General features: G+C 28.5%; 1 protein-coding gene across 2 annotated transcripts in view; it reads right to left on the bottom strand.

The window, feature by feature from the left end:
• Positions 1-23,565, bottom strand: part of LOC142323548 (beta-1,3-galactosyltransferase 1-like) — a 66,094-nt gene that overhangs the window by 7,289 nt on the left and 35,240 nt on the right. For both annotated transcript variants that reach the window (XM_075363324.1, XM_075363326.1), the window contains exons 2-4: positions 9,720-10,094; positions 3,972-4,246; positions 1,781-1,929 (exon numbers count right to left, since the gene is read on the bottom strand). In XM_075363324.1, coding sequence (XP_075219439.1) covers positions 1,781-1,929; positions 3,972-4,246; positions 9,720-10,094 — 799 coding nt within the window. The remainder of the gene's footprint in view (positions 1-1,780; positions 1,930-3,971; positions 4,247-9,719; positions 10,095-23,565) is intronic.

Below are 23,565 nucleotides of genomic sequence, written 5' to 3'. Positions count from 1 at the left end.
TCCTTTCGCTAGTTTGCACTTCTTGTTTATAGTATTTCTTAATTGTCGATAGTTCCTTTTACCATCCTTCATCACTAACATTCTTATACTTTCTACATTCATCCATCAGCTGCAATATATCCTCTGATATCCAAGGTTTAGATATCTAAATTATGGTCACTGCTAATTTCTGCTCCTGGATATGCTTTGCAGTTGACGAGTTGATTTTTTAATTTTTGCTTAACCATGATATAATCTATATGATACCTTGCAGTATCGCCCAGCTTTTTCCAAGTGTTTATTCTTCTATTATAATTTTTAAACAGGGTGTTAGCAATTACTAAATTACACTTCATGCAAAACTCAGAAGTCAGTCCCTTCTACCATTCCTTTTGCCCAGCCCATATTCACCCACAATATTTCCTTGGTTGCCTTTTCCAATGCTTGCATTTCAATCCCCAACTATTATAAAATTTTCATCCCCTTTTATGTATTTAATTGATTCGTCAATTTCTTCGTATACACACTACCGCATAATCACCATGTGCACTTGTAGGCATATAGATATTAACAATTGTTGTCAGCTTATGTTTTGATTTTATTTTGATTACAATGATTCTATTGCTAAGCTTTTTGAAATACTCTACTCTCTTCCCTATCTTCTTGTTCATTATGAAACCTACTCCTATCTGCCCTTTATTTGATGCCGAATTAATTATTCTAAATTTATGTGACCAAAAGTCATTTTCCCCTTCCCACTGAATCTCGCTAATTTCTACTACATCTTCATTTAACCTACCCATTTCCGTCTTTAAATTTTCTAACCTACCAATCAACCTTTTTTTAGACTTTGAACATTCCACACTCCGACTCGTAAAATGTTATTTTTTAATTTTCTGGTGACCCTTTCCTTGGTAGTCCCCAACCCAGAGATCCAAACAGGGGACTAGTTTACTTCCAGAATATTTTATCAAGGAAGGTACCTCCATCTTTGTTGCATGAAAATGCAGATAGCTACATTTTCTTGGAAAAAAACAGCTGTAGTTTTCCATTGCTTTCAGCTGCGCAGTACTCAGAAGATTGAGTGATGTTGATATGGCTGTTTAAGTCCTCCTGACCTGTTCCCTTAACAACTACTGAAAGAGCTGCTGCCCTCTTTCAGGAATCATTCCTTAGTCTGGCTCTCTACAGATACCTCTCCGATATTGTTGCATCTTCAGTCCAGCTACTCTGTATCAGTGAACACTGAAGCCCCCTCACCATCAGCACGGTCTCATAATCCGTGAGGGAGTTATAACTTTAACACTGAAAAAAAAATGAGTCATACAGGTATACACAAAAAGAAGTTGTAATACGTTTGCAAAGATTTTAAGAATAACAGTTGAGGTTTACTGGTGGTAGTGAGTATATGGTTTTAGAAAAATTTCATCTATCATGATATTTGCCAAACTTACACATTTCTTCTCTTTTCAATTCATGTGCTTCCTAAGAGCAATTCATCCCTAACACTTCATGCTTTTAGAGTTTGCAATGTTACACAAGACATCCTTATTTACCTGCATTATAAACTAAAATTAAATCTAGAAAATTCCTACATTAAATCTCCTGAATTTATCCACCTTCCTATACTCTCAGTATATGCACTATTTTTGAAGGAATTTTATCTTTTCGTTTCTTTAAAATATAATGCAAATCAAGAGTTAAAAAAGGAGATGCAACAACAAATCTTCACTCCATTTCATGGTCCATTCTTGTAATATACTAACAAAAGATTAAATTTTGATCAGTAATAAAAATTTACCTGTTATATACACATCCTCAATATGAATTAATGGTGTTTCTAAAGCTGTTTGATATAATCTTGTCACGACATCACGAGACATAATATATCCGGTTCCAGATAAATAGTTAGGATATATCTGACCATGATACATATAGTGAGGAGTATACCTTTAAAACAGAAAAAATACTGGTATAAAAATTGTAAATTAACTTAAAATGTTCCAAAACATTTTTCTTATTTCTTTTTTCTGTGAACTACACAATTTTAATGATTTAAAGGGGCTGTCTTTCTTAGCAATTCTAACAACTCAACTTATGACTATTAATGGAACTTTTATTTGAACAGAGAAGGCCAACAGAAGTCAGTGCTATGCTGGTCTTGCCACTCAGATGTTAGAGTCAATCATCTCCATAACAGTATCTGTTGCAGCTCTAAGCAACTGTCTGTAGTAAAACTTACATAACAAGAAAACTATTTTCTCATCAATTTTGACTGGGTAAAAACAACTGTTGCATCTGCTATATAAATTGCATTTAAAATCAACAAACTGGCAAATTTCTTTGGTGAAAGATTTATTTCATCAATTCAAATCTTTCTACAGACAAATATATATTGTAGAAGTCCCTTCTTATCTGAAAGAGATAATGTGTGTATATATATATATATATATCTAGTAATTTAAAAGAATAAAATTAATAATAATAAGATAATTTAATAATTTAAATGATTAAGCTCTTTTGAGCTTAATCGTTTAATCGTTTAAAACTCTAAAATTAGATTTCCATTGTGTAAAAACTTTTTCTGAGAAAAGGTAACTTTAGTAAACTAAAAACAAATGGTAAATGGCATACATTTACTAAATAAGTTAAAAGATTAATATGGATACAAGATATAATCAAATCATCAAACACACAAGATTACGACTACAATTGGTGAGAGAATGTGCTAAAGAGAAAGGAATATAGAACAGTAAAGAACATTTTTATTAAAAAAATCTGGAAAAGGATGAAAGAAAAGAACAAGGAAGACAAAGTTCAGTAATACGGTATATAAGACATGAGGAAGTAGTGATTGAGAAGGTTAACTTGAAGGGAGAAAATTAGGAAATGATTCATACAACCATTTAATACCTCAATGGCTGCAGCACCTTAAAGAAGGAAATGCAGCCAAAGAAAAGAAATAAAAAGATGACAAAAGTTATAAATTTATATGAAATATTATAATATAAAATATAATAAATACTGCAGCATTCTTTACTTTCCCAGCTTTTGTAATATTTGGCTTGGCAAAAAGAAAATATTTGAAAAAAAATTACCTCAACCAAGATTTTTGTATTTCATGATGTTTTGAGCGTATTTAAGATCAAAATTAATAAAACCTAACTTAGACAATTCCATACGGATGTGTACTGAAATATATTTTATTATTATATATGCATAATTAATATATGATGAAAAATTTAACAAAAAATAATGTACTTTATATGATTGCTTGTGTAAAAATAGATAAGCAACCTAAATCTATTAAATATTCTTTAATAGATTCTATTAAAGAACTGAAAAAAAAAAATCAGGACAGAGAATAATGAAGAGGCGCTCTCAAGCGGGGATTAGACTTCATTTCAAGCTGTCATGCTAGAATTTTTTAAGATATTATTTCTTTTAATGAGATGTTACCAAGGTGAGAAAAGTTTTTTCACCATTCTCACAAGGGCATGAGATAATGTAAGATGTTCTAATAAGTAACTTTTTCTATTCATGTAGTTTACATGTAATTAAAATATTTTAATTTCTCATTAATAGAAAAAAATGTGATAAAACTACTATTTATGATGTGTTTGGTGAATTTACAAGACTTTTATACTTATTTACTGACTAAGTTAATAAGTTAACTGACTAAGTTATAAGTGGTTACATATTTTAACCACTTTAACTAGTCAAGATTATACGTTTAAAATATTACTTTTTATTAGTATATATATAAAAAAAAAAAAACAAATGAAAGAGGAAATATGCAAGACAAAAAATAATTGTTTAAAAGGAAAACTTAGATCATAAGGGTAGTGTAAATAAATCTCAATTTTCATTACCATAGGTTTGGGGCCAGCTTTTTTAGACCGAATACTAGAATCACATAATAAATAAATAACTGATATATTAACTAAATACTGTCAATTATTAAAAATACAAAGATAAAATCATTATCATACCATTTACTTCCTGTATCTAATATAGGCTTAGCACTACATATCAGGGAACCAAGTAACAGATTTGAAGATCTGGTAGGTGATCTGAGTAAAGCGACAAGAGCAGGTAAATTAACAAACATGTCGTCATCTGTCTTCATAAGAAATTTTATGGAACTGCAATACCGCTGGACCCATTTTAACATCATAACACTCTTCAACGTAAGATTGTTATATGAATCAACAAATCCTTCTTGTATTATATCATTCATTTGATTACTTTCATCTTCAACTCGAGTCTAAAACCAAAATTAATCACATATAATAATTGGTTTAATATATTAGAAAATTTTAACATATATCTGTAACAAAACTAAAACTAATACCTAAAACTAAAAAAAAATCTTAATATACTTATAATACAATGAAAATTGGGCATAACTAGCTTTAGCCATAATTGGGCAAGGGACTGAATTTGTATCAAATTTTTCCAGAGAGTCAGCAACAAACAACCAGAAATCATAAAGAATCTTATGAAGGCATTTTTAAATATCCTTTTTTATTATCACATGCATAATTAATAGGCAGTTGTTATAAAAATTAAACAATAAATGTGCATACATTAAAAGTGAAGATAACAAAAGTCACTTAATAACATTAAACATTAATATGAACACATATTATGTATGGTGTCTTTTGAGTGCAACTTTAAAAATTATCTTATCTTTTTCGTCATTAACTCTTCTTAAGAATTAAAACACTTTAAATATAAGTTTTTCTAAACTACTTAATTTAAAAGAAGAATACTCTGCATATTTTTAACTATTGATCTAAAAATTTGTAATATTAACAGAGTTTTTAGCACTTTGGAAGCTACCACGGCATCCAGTATGATGGCGTGTTTATTTTCTTTTCTGAGTTAGCTGGATATTTACAATTAGGGATAGATGTGACACTTTTAGACTTGTACTTAATATTTAACAAAAATGGTAACAGTAGCTTAAGGTACACTGACTTTGTTCCTCAGTAGGTAACAGCAGCTGATCTTACATAGGCTCATAATAAAAATAAAAAACATTTTATAAATAAAATTAATTTTAAGTATGACTTTTACTCATTCTTTTTAATTGTGCACATATATACTCATTAAATTCAGAGAGGGCAACATTTATACAAATAAAAATGTATGCTTGCATTTTTTTTTTTTAACAAGAAAAGCAGCTTTAGGATGAGTTGAAATGTTAATCTGTAATAAACTGTAACACTACTTATATAAAATCACTTCAAAACTAACAAAAATACAGCCTGATATTTTTCCTGAATACTTGTGGGATAAATATATGAAAAAAATTTGGTCTTCTTAGAATACATGAAGAGTCATATGGCATCCAAATAGATTTATACAGAAGATAGGTTCAAAAGTTCCCAGAACTGCCTTTTACTGTTTAAAATAGCAATTGTAATAAGAAAATTTTTGTTTTTTACGGTGGCAGCACTCATAACATCATGATATAGTCACATCACATATTTCTGGTTTTACATACAAAAATGCTAAAGCTGTTTGTTTCATATCAAAAATGTCACTGATTATACAATGCAGATATCAAATTTGTTTTTCTTAAAAAAAAAAAAAATAATGTACTTGAACAAGCATTATGGAGAACTGAGAATGAAGAAGTAGAATTAGCAGCTTATGACTGTCATAAGCATTTTTTAATGATATCATGTGAAGATGACATTTATAATGGGTGTACATCTTGAAAAATGAAGAAAATATTAAGAATCTTGAAAATGTTATTTTAAGAGAAAAAAAACTGTCAAGGAAATAAATTTTACAGTATATTTTAAATTAGTTAAACCTTACTTGTAGAGAAACCTTATCACATGTATCCATGAAACTGTGTGACTGCGCATTTGACACTCACTAACATCAGACCTCCAGTCAAGGAAATAGCAGCAATAGTCAGGATATCAGTCAAAAATTGCCATAATGCACTGAACATATATCGAATTTTTCAACACAGCCAGTCATAAGAAAGAAAAAATCATCTCCGTGGTCTCAGAAATTTTTTTTGGATAGAAGCAAAGGAAAAGTTGATATCCTTCATTGTTAATGGGCTGCTATAAGAAGGAAGAATCCTGAAAAGAGAGAAGTAAAGAATTGCCCAACCATACAAAAATGCATGGCAATGCACCAGTATATCAATCCATGCTCATCAAAGAGTACCATTGGGAGGAGACAATGTAAATCATTACAATAATGAAACTGAAAGGTACCTGTACCTTTTTTTTTTTTTTAAAACGATAGATTTACTTTGTTTAGTGTTTTACAAGTATTATTTTCCCCTGAATCATCTACTATGAATCCTTAACAATTGAAACACACCACAAGTAGTTTTATTCTTATGAATGGTTTCTGAACATTTTCTATTTATAACTGTTTTCAATAATTATATCTTTGTATTTCACTTTATGTTAAAAAACACATTAAAACTAAGTAATTAATTTCAATATAACAATAAAAATACATGGCAAAACCTTTACTTCTGAAAATAAAATAAGTTATTTATACTTTCATTTATTTCATAAAATTATAATGCTTTCATAAATTAAATATAATATTAGTTGAGAGAATTTTAAAAACTCTGATGTCTTTTTGTTTAAGAGTTCAGAGATAAATATGAGTACATAATTAATACTATTGTTTTAATGTCTATGTAAAAGGAGAAAATATTTAATATGCCATTCTTCACATATTATCTATTGATGCCAAGAACAAAATAAGAGCTTCCCAAAATAGTAACAAAAATATAATAGAGTTATAGACTGGTACACTTAAATTTAATATATAAGAATCATTACAGAGTTAGTAACTTATTCCATTTTGCAAATGCTAAAATTTTGATTGCTTTCTTTGTTTTAAAACAATTAAGTAGTATTATCTATAAGAGTGTTATACATTCTTCTTACCTTAAATTACTGGGTCAGCCTATTTTCTTGTTTTTTATTTTAATCAATTTCGGTTGAATATCAACATTTATCACTTTTATTACATTAAATTATTAAGAGAGTAACATGTTTTTACGGGCCATTAACAATTACATCATAGTTCTAGGGGTAAAAAAGGACACCATTGGAATGACAATTGCTGATGCACATATTTTATGCTTAGGTTAAGATGACACACATCTTTTATGCTTCCTGTTACATTCATTGAACTATGTTTAGCAATGCAATTGAATACCAATTTTACGTTTATTATGATATTTAAAAAATTTTATTAGTCATTATATAAAATAACAAGCCAAAATTACTTTCTAGCTTAAACAACCTAAATGACAGCTTATTGTTTCATTTTTAATGAATCTTACAAGATAAAATTTGAATTAAAATAGTATGCCTTTCATTGACTGGTGTAATGGAAGCATTTAACACACACACACACACACACACACAAAATTATAATTTGCAATTTTTTCCTGATTTTATATTAAGTAAACTGGAATTATTAAATAAATACTCAATATTATATGATCAAAAGAGTTTTCATATAACAATAACACATGAATATGGTTATAATTAACATTTTTGAAATAATTTTGTAAAAAAATATATATTAACAAATAACATAAGGGCTGAAAATAAATATATAACACTCAGACTTATTAATAAGTGATAAACTGTTAAAATTTATAATAAAGAAAACTACAAACGTGTATTTAAATCAAGTAATATTTATCTCAAATATTTTAGAGATTCACAAAACTGTTATAATAACAATATGATCAAGTTATTTGTAAGATTAAAAGTAAGAACTGTACTTCTGTATGTATTTGTGGAAAAGATAGATCAATCACGATAAATTTGAAGGAATATTTTATGGTGTAAACAAAAACAAAAATAGTAAATTATGTAATGAAACTGTAAAAATGGCAAATAATGAAGAAGAGATAACCAATATACTGATAATACGGTGGTAATATTAGAAAACTATTATAATAGAACAGAAATAGAGATAGACACGATATGCTGGTATACATTCATAAAATATCTTTGAACAGTCCCTTACAAAAAATACGAAAAAATAAGCATAAAAGTGAGGAAATATGTAAATATTCCAATTTGTTCATGAATAGTCATGTGGTATACAAATTTTACAAAAATTATGTATAACAAAAATGTAACTTAGGAAATGGAAATTTGGAACTTTACAAAAATGAAAATATAAAAATGCAACAGATATGAATCATAAAACAAGAGTTTTTCAAATTACACCATCAAAAATACAAAATACAAAAATGTTTTGTAGAAAATCACTACAGAAAATGACTTTTGCACAGGGCTTGACTGACAAATAGAATCCAACAGACTAAGAGGTATTGAAAATATATAAACATAACTCTAAACAATCTTACAAAATACTGGCTTAATAAAACAGTACATAATATACAAAAACATAGTTTGAAAATATGGGGGACAAAAAAATGAAACAGGAAAATAAATTTGTTACAATGATTCCAACACGTGAATGGGAAGGATTAATCATTAATAATTGATTAAAATAAAGGAATATGTGTATAGCGGGTAATCTATAAATCTAATTCTATAATAGATTTGTAAAATGAAGCTTTGTGTTTAAAAATGTTTGATATTTTCTCAGTTATACTCAATCAAAGGGAAGAAAGTTAATATTTAGAAGAGAGCTTGAAATAGCTATACCATGTGTAAAGAACTCGTTTAAGCAACAGAAAATACTAAGAAACATGCAAAAGTTGAATTTATTTTTGTACTGGACAAGATAGCAACTAAATGATTATATTATTTTACAATTAGAAAAGACCTAATAATTTTTTCTCTATTTTGGCAATTACAAAAGTAAAGATGAATTCAATAATAATTAAACAAAGACTGGAATATTAATGTCTTTTAATTGAAAAAATATATTATTTTAGTTTGTATAATTTAATTTTCCAATTAACACAAACTTTTAACAAGAACTAAACCAACTAAAAATTATAAAACTAATGCCAAATTAAGGATTGGTAAGTTAGTAGTAATTTGATACCAACATCCAAAAGTCAAAATTTAAATAATTGAAGTATTTAATTTTTGGTGTATGTTTTTGTTATGGAATATTTTTCCAACAATAAACACGCTGGCTCATCCATCATGTTTACTGTAAAATAAACATATTTTTTTTAGTAAAATTTGAAACTATAGTGTATGTAAAATCTAAAGGCAGATTCTCCCTCTAGCGAGACAGCTAGTAGAGGAGGCAAGTAGAGACCAACTTGCCTCCTCTGGCGTGGTGTACACCTATAACCTGGTACACAAAACACATACTACTGGTTGCTACAAAAATAAGACTCCAAATGATTCAGACTTGTATTTATTATTTTTATTTTTTTACTATAGTTTATTCTACAACATTAATTTATTTCTGCTATTACTTATTTGTTTAGATTTTCATTTCATTATTAATTATAACAATTTTGTCAAACATGGCCCATTGGTATGTTTATATAATTAATAATTAAAAAACTCACTTACCAATAATTCTTTTATATATACGTTCAAGCACTTTCAAAATAAAATTCCATCATCAGGAACTTAAAATAATAATATACTTAATATAATAACTTAGAAATACATATTTTGCCAAGAAAAATACCACTAGATACTCTTAGTTGCAATTTCAAGAAATGTGTACAAAAAACTATAAATTTAGTTTAAAATTGAAAATATATTACAAGTAAATATATAACAGGGTACCTGAAGGGTAATATTATCTGTTCCACCAAGAAGAAAGGCAATTCTTACATCAGGATCAAGATTGGAAGCCCACGTTTCACGAATAGCACTCCTCCTATCGAAATGAGGTACAGCAGAACAAACAACAACTAGAAGTAACAAAGGATAAGTGGATGTCGTATGGCATAAATCAGCAGATGCTATAATTGATGTATTGTTTTCAGGTCGGACATATAATCCGGTGTCTCTGCTAACATTCACTTCCCAACCTTGTACCATACTCTCCCGCTGTTGTGTCTGTTGGTAGATAGGTGAATAAAGTGCAAGTACGAAGCACAGACTAAGAAAACACAGCACCACATAGCGCAGAAACCTCCGCTCCGCACTGCGGACCATCTAAAAGAAAAAAATTTTAATGTAGAAATTATAAAAATATATTTAAAAAAAGTAAATTAATGTTTTCTTCAAAATCTGCATCATCAAATTTTTCATCAAATCAAATTGGAATGTCTACAAATCACACCTACAATGACTAGCATAGTAGCATAAGAAGGGTAAAATGACTGAAGCCACAATTAATAAACTGGTTCCTGTAGACCCATTAAGTTAATGGCGGTTTAACTGCATGCTATCTGCATTTATAAATGGCAAATGATTATCATCAGAAAAAAAGGAACTAAAAACTAAGATGAGAAACCCATAAATGTACCTGTTTAAAAAAAGGTACATTCAAACTGGTTTGGAGGGTAAACTGGAGTCAGTTAAAATGCCTACAAGATTTTCTTCTATTACATATCAAGTAACATGTTAAAGATTTAACCTTGATATTAGAAAATATTGCTAGTATAAATTACAATATTAGAAAATATGGATAATATAAATATATCTAGTTAATTAATTGCCTTAAATCATCCAGACATTTAGTGTGGTCCAATGCCCACACTCAAAATTTATTACTCAGATTCTGAACAAAGAGAAAAAAAATATTTTGCCTTTACAGTACAAATTAAAAGAAACTAGAGTATATGTACACATAAACATAAACTGAGTTGGAAGTCTGTTAAAATTGTGAAATTAATGCAATAAGTGGTTTACACGTGTTCTTGTTAAATTATGTGTAATTATTCTGGACCAAATGAAGAACATATAAGATAGATTCTTTATTTTTAATAAAAGCTTACACACATTTATCTAAAATAGTGATAACAATATACTTTAAAATATGCAAAATTATTTTAGTTTTATTATAATATACCTGTAGTAAAAACACTGGTTAATTCTAGTGTAAATGCCCAGGTTACATATTTTAATAGTCAATCTATCCTAACTGTAAAAGAGATAATGAGATAAACTGCAACTTACTCTAAACTCTTTTCAAGCATTCTTTAAAATATTTATAATCTACATGCATAGACTAATAAGAAAGTAATAAAGACAAAGAAAATATTATTTCATTAAAATATCATCTACTGATCAGGCAGTGGTACAAATCACTGTCAATCAGAGATTCTGGGATTCTGCAAAATTCAAGTTTATATCAGTTGAAGATACTTTTAATTTTATTGTTGATGGTCAATCTTTACAGTGCATTAAAAATGTTGATCACAGACAGGGCAAGATCAATTGCAAATCTATGAATATGTATATACAGAATGTTGTGAATCAGCATAATACCTATAAAAATAAACATGCACACTCTACATAACAATTCTTCAATAAATAGGCTATGAAAAATAAACTGCATACTAGATTAAGTAAAGCAGGATTTCTGTTTTCAGTCTTACTGAGATGCTGGCGGGCCTCAACCCATCTTTTTTATCTGGTAGAAAAATTGACTCGGGGTCTTTTCATCTGTTCAGTTTTTACACAATTCTGGGGATGGGTCTAAGTTGTTCTAAAATAGTTCTTCTAGGAACCATGAACCTGCTCTTTGATTTCTGGAGAAAAAATAATTAATGCCAGCTTCTTTGTTGCATATACATGAGCTGGTCAGCACAATGAGGATCAATAATGTTCTGCTCCTACTCTGGGTAAAGATACCCTGGTCTCCTGAATAACTTTGGACAGAATGGTTGGCCTCTATTTGGAGGGGCCTTGAAGCACTTTTTGGGTAGCTTATTTGTCAAATTATTCATTTCCTCTGTTGATAGATTGTCTCCATTCTTACTATCCACCCATTTCCTTATCTTTGATATGTTTTTCCATGGATTTCTGCGGGTTCTGGATACAAACACACAAGATCTGAGCTATAAGGAAGTGGAGAACCTCTAAAACTACTGCATTCTTGAATTTGTGAATTTCGGTGCGGCCATTCTGCCTATGAATCTGGCAATTTTTCAATACAGTGGTTGAACAAAAGGTTCTACTTGGAGCTGGGGTGCTTTTTTGAGTAATGGTGGACCTCAAAACCCATCCCAACATAGTAGCTAATGGCTATAGCAGTTAATACCTCTAAAAAAAAAAAAAAACAGGGTATGCATCCAAGACAAGTCTGGTTTTGACAAACATTTTTTACAAAACATAACACAATACTCTGTATTATATTTAACAGAAGAAGCAACTAAATTTCATCAGAGTTAACAACTAACTAAAATTCAAAAAACATAAGCAGAAACAGCTTACATGAAACTAAACTGATATAAAAATGTGGAAAGATTTAAGACTAAGAAAAGCTATAAAATAAGATCGAAGTAGTAAAAAAAAAAAAGTGACATAACATCTAATAATATTGCAATTAATGTTATCATTGTAACTAATCTAATTCTACATATTATTGTTTATTATATTATTGTTGAACATTACAATTTTATTGTATTCAAATGCTTACTGGTTCACTTAAAAATGTAAGATTCTGTTAAAAAAATATGTTAATTTTATTTAACAAATAAAAATGTTTAGATTAAATTTTTAAATATTTCATAGAGTAATACAATGTTAATGATTTATTTATTCCCACTTTTCTAGGATTTTAAAAAATTTAGGAGGATATTTATAGTCAGATGCTGTTTCTGACATTAAATAATAACAAAGAATGTAGTATGAAAATTTAATGCTTATAAAAAATGCCAAACCTGTCTGGGATTCAAACCAACAACCTTAAGTGAAAAGTTATGTTACTGTTTCTCCAGCATGGTTCATAATTAAACTGTTAAAATCTATACATTAATCAAGATTAGCATAAATCTGTCCAGTATTAAAACTAAAAAGATTAGGCCACTACATCTTACTTTATAAAGAAGCTGTCCTTGAGTACAGTTCTCATTAATGGATAATTTAGTATGTACTATTGCTGGGTCCTGGGCAAGGTGGTAAATTACCTTAATAGGTAGATTATTTTTTCCCCATTCACCCATTTTCCTAATCCTTGATCCCTTCTTCCCCATTACAAGTTCTGTCAGTGCAGGTCTACCATGCAAGAATCTCAATGCTGAGCATGCCAGGATTTGAGCCAGTTCATCCTTGGCATTATCTGGTAGGGGATACCTATGGATCAACTCGGGGACTCAAATTTCCTGCCCAGTGATAGCACAACAAATCTAATGGTTGAAGCACCTATCATTTAAACAGATCTTTATAATCCCTCCATCAAGCATTACAGGCTATCAAATTATTATTACTAGATTCTAAGATTGTAATAAATCAAACATTTTTATTTGTAATTATGAGAAAACACCGGCAAACTAAGTGGAAAGCTCAAATATTCTACCATACCAAACACACATTTTATTATTTTATTCAGAGCAGGAATAAAAAGTTTAAGGATCAACTTTTAGAAGCTTTGAATAAGTTCTAGGTTTTTTCAGAGAGAAGAGTAAATAGCAGCCTATGAAAACAACTATAAGCTTCCCTTTCTTTACAAGAATCTCTCTTTCAGAGTCTAACTGCCATGCTTTTTAACCTTTTAGTGACCCTACCATTCTTGAGGTAATTTAAAGCTGCTTTGGAATTCACTAGAAGTATTCCTTGCCTCTTCATCCGGTTTACGTTATTTTAACCGTACAAAAGTTTCCTGTTTTGGAATTCTTCATATTTTTTTTAGATAAAAAATTTATAATTTGACTTATAGTACATTGTTTAGAAGAGCAGATAAACTGGATGACAAAAAAATTAATTATTTTACTTCTTTAACAGAAGCACTGAAAATCATCAAAAAAATATTTTGGTTATAAAATTAAGCTGAACAACTCATCTGTACATCAATGCAAGATGTCTTAGCAAGAAAATATCTGAGCTGCATAGACATTGAATAGTGACAGTAGCACATACAACATAACAGCTATAAAAAAAATACTAAACTTACCGATAAAAATTACAGAAAGAAAATTGCTTTATATGAAAACTCATTTTTCATGAAAATAACATTTCCCTGGATATATATATATATATATATATATATATATATATTATTATATATATTATATATATATATATTAATATATTAATTGACAAAAAATAATTTTCATTATCTCATATTAACTTTTCAACTAGACACAAAGAAAAGTGAAAACCAAAAAGTCAGCTTTGCATAGGACTGAAAACGCTATGAACTATGGAAAAAAAGATCAAATGGATACTATAAATTAAATGCTTCCATTAATGAATCATACTGTTGTCAAAAGCAATGATGTAATATAGCAATAAAAAATGGTAACCAACAGCATGTTTGATTAATTAATGTACACAAAGATTAAGAGAGAAAAAGATCACCTAAATATCTCTCTATACATTTAACGATATCAATTATATGAAAGCCTCAATACATCTATTACTATAAATAGAAAGAGCTGTTTAAAATAATATTTTAATGAAAAATGGTTTCATTATCATTCTCTAAAAAAGTAAGTAAGGTTCTTTTAAAAAAATATGTTATTATTTATTTAACAATTAAACAAACAGAAGTTTTTAGATTAAATTTTTAAATATTTCATAATACAATACATTGTTAATAATTTACACATATAATAGTGTATACCATAGATAAATACTTTATTCATGTAAATATAACAATAATCTTTTTCTCAAAAAGATTTTATCACCAAAAAAATGGGGGATTGCCTTAGATTTTTGGTAAATCTATACTATTGTATAAAGAAGAGGGGTTTTGTTTGTTTAGGCTAAACAAAAAAACTACTCAATCAATCATAACCAAATTTTTACCCATGTTTCTTGGCATAACTGAGAAGGTTTTTAGATATATTTCACATCAAAAAAATCTTGAAGAACCAACTGACTGCTTTAAATTTTCAGCATACACTCATATTACACCACGGAAGGTTTTAAGCCACAGACTGAGGCCTAGATCCTAGATCCTTTGTGGATTGAAATATTAAAAATATTAATTATTTCTTCACCCCCAAGGAGGTTGAAGTTATAAATTAAGATATTCATTAAGGAATAAAAAGATTAATCCTTTTTCTTCATTATTATATTTCTGCCTCCATGGCAAAGAAATAAGTTATGAATTTTTCATCGTCAAAGGTGTGTGCACTTTAGTTACCACAGCTACTATTATTTTGTCTTTTATAATTTAGTTTCGTTTTCAATTTATATAAAGCCTGAATACTTTAGTTGTTATTTATCAATATTACTCTCGCAATCATGAGGATAACGAACAGTGCAGGGGTCCACAAGGCAGAGCCCTCTGGTAGATGGGAATGGAGACCAAAGTGAGCTCTGCGCATGTCCAAGGCACCATCCTCCTGTGACACAGGAATGGTGAGCAAAGCAAGCTATGCAGCCCAGGGGTAGGCCGTGTGGCCCTAGGAGAGCCTGAGTTGACTCCGGGGTTTGCCTGGGCTGACCTGGGCCCTAAGGGTCCAGGCTCTGGCTAGATAGGCCAGCTAGTTATAGAAATAAATTTCAAATAAAAGAATAAGTTCAAAACTAATGAACATAATAAAATAAATAATAAACAATTCATGTTCCACAACACCTAAAATGTTTCATAAAGAGCATCCAGAAAACTGAAAGGTGTGATTGATAAAGTGTAAAAATCCTACACAACATTTAATAAAATGGTTCTTACAGAGCAACTGTATGAAGTAATATTGGGTGTGGATTTGCTGAATGATGTTTATAATATTAATGGCTAATAATTATAGATACACATGTTAATTAAAAAAAACCCTGGCAATGATGTTACTGAACTTTGCATGCATTTGCATAGAGCTTAAAATTTACCGCAGTGATGAAGTACATAACTGTTACTTTATGTCATCACTTATTTTCTTTTATAATTTTCAAATAATTATCTTGCATATAAAATAGTTTTAGAATGATAGTTAATGTGTTAAAAAGTTACAAAAATTGTAACAAAATCAATTCTGTACTAAGACATTATAAACACAATCTTGAAAGTTTTAATGTTTTCATTATTTCTGAAATATTCTGAAAAACAGAGATCTTTGTGAAAGTACTCAATGGATGAAAATAAAAGGAAAAATGATCAGTACAAAAATTAGTTACTTTTTAACAAATAATCATACATGCAAATCAGTACACATGTGTGCGCGGACACAAACACAAGCATTTTGAATTTAAACTATTTTTAGATTAAAAATTCTAAGTGTATTTGCAAAATTACATTTATATATTACAAAGATTTACTACAAAAAAAAATAATTTTCTAAAAATATATTAACAACCCTAACCTGCTAAACTGATTTTATAAGAAAATTTAAACTTTGAAATGAAATCTTATAATTGGCGATTTCTTTTATGAGAATTGAAGCATGTATGGATAAGTTTTTAAAATGTTTTTAAGTTGAAAAGTTTATTAGCACCTTACTAAATTAGCATCTCATACATGGTATGTTTTAGTTTTTAAGATGGCCTTGATTTAAAGTCATGAGAGGATTAATAACAATTGAAATTTTATCACATCGCTTCCAATTTTACACATGAATCTAGAGAAAATCTACCAAATCTTTCTTCTACGATCCATTATTCCAATATTTTTGATAAAATTCCTGATTACTACAATCATTTGATCAGAGCGGTTCAAATTCAATTATAAGTAGATTTCTTTGCAAAAGCATTCAATTGTGTCAAGTGGGATAAATTAATGGAAATGTTAAAAAGCCAAAGTACAGATTGGAAAGAAGAAGCTTAACTGAATCAGAAAGTCGTTTAAGAAGAGGTGATGCACAAACTGAATGGTTTGGCACAGGAAGAGGAGCAAGACATGAGTACTGCTTATTCTCAACCTAATAGATATGGAAGATTAAATAAAATGTTCTAGAATAGGATGAATGGATCAAGATAGAAGGAAGGAAAATTAATTGTATAAAATTTACAGATGACTTGGTATTTTACGAAATGAAAGACAGGATATTCAACAGATGATTTCAAAATTAGGAAACATTATGCCAGAGATAAAATGAAAATGAGTGTTAAGAAAATAAAAATAATGAGGATAGGAGATAGAATATAAAGAAGATTTTCTACCAAAAAAAATTGAACAGTAAAACAGTATGTGTACTTAGAATCATAACAGAAAATTCATGAAAGTGAAGACAAATTAATATTAGATAACAATGGCCAAGGACGGATTTAATAAAAAGAAACAATTATTACATAGTAAGATGAAGTTAGACTTGAGGAACTGTCTTGTTAAATGTTATGTTTTTGGATTTTATTACTTCTGAACAGATATGAAACATGAACACTAAGAAAAACAGAAAAGAGAAGAATAATGCATTTGAGACCTGGGATGGAGGAGATTGAAGAAGATTAAATGAACAGAGAACATGAAAAATGAAGAAAGTGAATGAGAAGAGAAGCTTAATCAGAACAATTCAGAATAGTAAAGCAAACTGGCTGGGACATATCATGAGAGAAGAAATGATTAAAACAACATTAGAAGTATCAATAAAATATTCAAATAAGAGAGGTTGGAAAAGATTAAAAATGATAGATGATCAAAAAAGAAATAGGAGTTATTAAGATCTCAAAAGTTTAGCTGGAAACAGAAGAGAATGGAGGCACACATGGTTGGTTTAAGGGACCTGTATCAGGTCAGATAACCGATTATGATGTAGATTCCAACTGTCAGTGCAAAATGCAAGAATTAGAAAAAAATGGTGAGCAGAATCAGATAACAATAGTGCCATAACTATCAAATGCATAATAGAATTTGTTTCTGATTATTTGGAGTACTTTATAAAGAATAAAACGGCTTGTGTATTGTTCTACAATACAATATGTTTAGCAGTTTAACTAATACCTTATTGAGTAAACAAGCATGCATATTTACATGATCCACATGTAAGTACAAAAAATACAATACTGTTACCTTAGAAAATAGGTAAATCTTGACTTTCAAATATTACAAATACCTTCAATTTATGACACAATCTTTCCCTTATATTTAATAGAAATAAACAAAGAAACAAGTGTGAACAGTTTAAAATTAAAAGTTAGAAGAGTTTCTTCCAGTACAAGGAATAATTAAAACCTGGCTTATCATTAAAAACTACACCCTAAACAATTAAAAAAATAAAATATTAAGTAAGGTATTAAATTTCTGAAATTGATAAATTGAAACAAAATTATTAAACATTTTTATATTCAGGAAATTTTAACCCAACTGCAGCCCAGTAACTAAATAAATATTAAAGTTAGTCAATGCAGCAACATCGGGCAAATCTTTTATTATAGTGGGCAGTATAAAATAAGTGAAAACAAACATTTCTGTGAAGTAAACATTTATCAATAAAAATGTAACTGTTTTTAAGATAGCAAATTTTCTTCTTAGAAGATCTTGAATAAAAACTTTTCTTCTAAACAAAGAAAAAATTTTTTTTAAAAATAATAGAAGTTCAGAATCAAACATCCTCTGGAAAAAATCTGAAATGCAGGTGGTTATAAGAGCCACCACATTTCATTTTAACCATTGTTCTAAAAAGTTGTACAGAAAAAATAATCTCTGTAAATGAGAAAAAAAAACAAAAACACTGTTAATTAAAATGAGAATAGTGTATATACACAAACCTTGATTAAAAAAAAAAACAATAAAATAATAAAAGTAGATATAATAGTACAACGATACAGTGTTCCGGTTAATGTCACATACACAGCATAAATGAATTCTAAACCAAAGGGTAATATTCAGAGAATCATTTATTTATATCAGGAATAGCTGAATTATACATCAAGCACCTATGTCAGAGCGTTATTCAAGAATTAAATAAATTATACAGAATTTATAACAAAAGTCGACTGCATTCACTTAAGAAATCTATCTTTAATGTCTATTGACATAGATCCAATATATTCTATTTGACAAACTGAAATAATAGACAACAAAAAATAAAACCATTTATTATTTTTATTACTTTAATAAATATGACAGTAGTACAATGTAAATCCAAGGGGGAAACCATGAGCATTTAATATATTCTAAGATGTGTACATTTCATTTTCTCAACTAAATGTAACCATGATTTCTTTGAACAAATAAGTTTTAAAAAAACAAAAGGTTGATTATGCATTTACTCATACATTACTTTAAATATAAATGGTTAAGGTTATGCTACAAACAGAAGAGATCATTTTAATACCAAACCTATAATTTTTTACAGTTTATATTTATAAGAGATGAAGTTTGAATGATCCCCAGTCACATACAAAAAAAAAAAATGTACTAAAAAATATACTTTTTTTAAAATTCCAATCCCTCTTCCACTAGATTCATACAGTATGAATCTTGACAAAGACAATCAATTGAAGCCCCTTGCACCTAAACGTTACAAAACAAGTGAAAATACCTAAAAAGTAACATCTCAAGAAATAATTAAAAATTTATGACATAAGAGAGTTAATGATAATAATAATCGCAGCAAAATCACATAAAAAGATTAAAAAGATTTAACGAGCACAGCTAATCAAAATAGAAAAGCATTTACAATAACAAAAATATACTTCACTTAGCGGCATTATGCCAGATAACTGGGCAACCATTTTCTTCCACAAAATGACATTTATATGCTGCTGTAAAGAAAGATTACAAATAACAGTTTCTATATTCACTAAACAGATTTGCGTATAATACACGTATTAATATATATACATGATTAATACTTATATATCTGTTATTTTCTTTATCAATTTATTATAAACGAAATGGCCTGTCAGCAATTTACAATGTATGCATAAATAAATTATTGGTTTAAGTGTTATGCTAATAATATATGTGGAATAATACAATATTGTAACAACATATGTTTTTGCTACAATATTATAAAAAACGTTTTTAAAAAATTTAACTTTTTTTTCTACCCTTACAAAAATGCAGTGAAAGAATGCATCATAACCCAAACAAATTTTTTATCAGACAAAATCAGAAGCCAACCTTAGAACTTAGCTGACATCAATCAGTGGACTTAAATAGGTGGTCAAAATCTATGATTTTGTAAAATACATGAAGGAAAACTGTACAAAGAATATGCAAGAGAAATAAGGAACACCTCAAAAATAGTATGATGAAAATAGTGTCCTGAGAAAGCCATTTATAAACTACGCAACTAACATATATGTATTGTTAAATATTTAATTGTTTATTTTTTCTTATAATGTAAACGGTAGTTATATTTTACTTACTAATGCAGTTTTTTTATGATTTATGTCGATTATGGCTGATTTTTCTTCATACTTCAGGTATATATAGATCAAACACTTAATTGAGTCAAATGTTTAAACCTGATTCTGTGTCAAATGTTTGAAACATTTGGTACTGCCAGACATAAACATGAATGTGCTTAAGCAATTATCTACGTTGCTAATCAATTGGTGTTCTCTATGTTTAAAATTAATGTAAACAAAGCACTGCAATAACAGAAACAGTTTTATTAATTAGTTGTTTCACAATATCTGACCCATTTTATCTTATGGATGTGATGCGCACCTGAAGTAAGAAAGTCATTGGTTAAAACTGCATGTCTGAGGGATGTTCAATCTGGTGTCATAAGGCTGAATGTCAACATCACTTCAGAAAACTTGAAAAGGTAACATATGTAAACAGTCTATTTGGCTCATTCAAGAAGACAAAGGGTAATCTAATAATTTTACACTCTCTTTCCCACTGTCTGGCAAATTTTGCTTGGAGTTCAGAACAGCTGAACTTTTTGTTGAGAACAGCTATAGTTTCTAAGCAGACTACTTCCAAAAGTCATATTATTAACAATCATTATGTTTATGGTAATTAACAGATTAATTTTGGGCCTTGTTTGACACAAGATAAGAAAAAAAAACTGATGTAAAATATGTAGAAGAAATAAAGCGCTTGAAGTTCATCTTTGTATGGTATGTTCATCTTGTTTTGAAATCATTTGTAGGTAGATAATGCTCTCTCACTAGCTGTACAAATATCCCAATCCGGGCTTTGGCTTATCAGGTAAAGATAGGCCTCTTAATTAAAATAACAGAACTAAAGGGGGACATTGAAAGACGAGAAAAATCAACCCGACCATCTCTAATATGCTCTTATTTTTTATCAAATCCTCTTCTTCCTCAATTTCAGTTACCTCAAGGGATTACTGTTTTTCTCAAACTAATTTATCTAGAACATGGCAGAAGTTATTTATTACACTTTTGTATGGCTACTGGACCAGTCAACATTTGACAATGTGTGTTTTCGAAAGGAAAGCAATCATAAGATTCTAGATCTGGTAAGCCATAAATGCCCCTAAGCTTTCTATTATTGCTGATGGTAGCATCGGTAAGGGTCAAACTTATATTCAAGTACATCTCATATATATGTAATTATGAATTTTATATAATTATAAAAAAACAAGCACTCCTAACCAGAAAAAAAGAATAGAACCTATCTGCATTAAAGATAGTCCAGGCAACTTAATACAAACATTGGGCTAGCAGTAAGGGAATAAAAATAATTTTGGTGAATTTCTGAAAAAGAAATACACTAAAAAATTAACATGGTTTTCTTTTAAACAAAACAAGAATAGAATCCCCATTAATAAATTATACTTTTTATGAAAAAATAGTAATAAAAGTCTTATAAAATTAAATTACAACCCATTGTATTAAAATTTTGTAAAATAATCATTCACACAATATGTGAAGAAATATAAAATTAAATACAAACAGGAAATACTTTTTACATACAACAGTTAAAAAATATAACATTACTTATATACCCATAAATATTGTTGCAAGTATACTTATACAAAAATAAAAAACTCTCTCTCTCTCTCCCTCTCTTAATTTAGTACATTAGCACTATTACATAACTAAAAAAAGAACAAAAAAGAAAAACTAACATGGACTAATTAAAATTAATTAATTAAATTAAATTGCATCATTCACAAAGCATTTTTGAAGAATGCAGTAATTTTGCCTACTTTACAGTGAAATGTACAAAATAAAATTATAAGATATTTTTACGTATTATGAAAATCAGCTAAAAATTTTGTTTAAAAACAAAAAAAAATTGACAAAAAATTTACACAATTTATAAAAAAAAGTTACACAAATGGAGGAAGGAAATAACCATTAAAAATTTTTTTGAAGTTGAATATCAAAACAAGTTACCAGGAAAACATTTAAACAACTTATTAGGAATTTTTTTATTAAACCACACAACAGTCCATCATTAACACACCACACAGATTCAATCACAAAAAATGAGGTAAAATGCTCAAAAAATCTGTGAATGAAAGAAAGTAATCAGATAAAATGTAACTTTTGAACTATTTCATAAAGCATAACTTGACACTGAAAACTTTTTATTCTGATTTGATGTTGAAGTATATTTCAACAGCAACCACGATAAAAAAAAATCATCTGTTTAATTTATGTTGAAAAATATTCAGAAGAATATTAGTAGATAATATTCTTTTACATGCTGCACTGATAGTAGTTACAATTTATCAGAAATGAAACTGTAGTTCGATTATCAGGCTGAGTGTAACTTCTTGATTTTTTTTTGGATGAATCGCATCACAGGAATACATCATATTGATGGTCTGAACAGTAACCCAGTTTTAATTGTAATCCCATTAATTTGCAATGTGGTAGATGAATTACAACAATTAACTGAAAATAATTAATGTGAAACTGGCCAACTTCTGAAAAAATCACTTCAAAGTTAAATTTAAAAAAAAACCACATAGTGGTCTACTAATACAATCTGTAAATTAAAAAAAAAATGGTTGGTAGTGCAAACTTTAGTTTCTCTAATAATTCTATGAAATTGATTGATTGATTTTCAGTATGATATGCGAGAAATCTTTAAATACAAAAGTTTATTTACTATAATATGCTTTATTGAACTGGAACCAAAGGTAGGACCCTTCATTCAAAAAGTAGTGTATATTGGTAGCTAGTTAAACCCTAACTGCCAAACCAAGGAATGTTATTTAATACAACAGAATTACGGGTAGGAAATAGTACTGAGAAAATAATAATGAAATATTATCGATCAGTCAAGCTTGTTCCGAACCACATGTGAGTGGATAATATTTAACAAATATCAAAACTGAATGTCATTCAGAAGGTCTGGAAATATGGTAATAAAATTCTAGATGTCTGTAGAATCTATATTCAAATAATGCTGGCAAAAATACAATTCTTTCAAGAAATGAAGCTGAATCGGAGCACAATAAAGAACAAGAAGAAACTGTATACATTAAAACCAATGATTTTTCAAAAATAAAAATAAATACATTTGATGGATAGTAGGTTATAAATGTCCAAATAACTAGAAAACACTGTTTCTCGATAGAAGTGGTGAATGAATTTGTCACTTCACATTATCTGTCCTGCTCATTATTATAACTGAGATGCATATCTTTATATGCATCTACTTGAGGAACAAAAGATACTGATTACAGTTTTTTCCCTTAAAGTA

Source organism: Lycorma delicatula, chromosome 4 (genome assembly GCF_047948215.1).
Source record: "Lycorma delicatula isolate Av1 chromosome 4, ASM4794821v1, whole genome shotgun sequence".
Lineage (NCBI taxonomy): Eukaryota > Metazoa > Arthropoda > Insecta > Hemiptera > Fulgoridae > Lycorma > Lycorma delicatula.
Note: the sequence above shows the minus strand (reverse complement) of the source record. Positions and strands in the feature narration are given on the sequence as shown.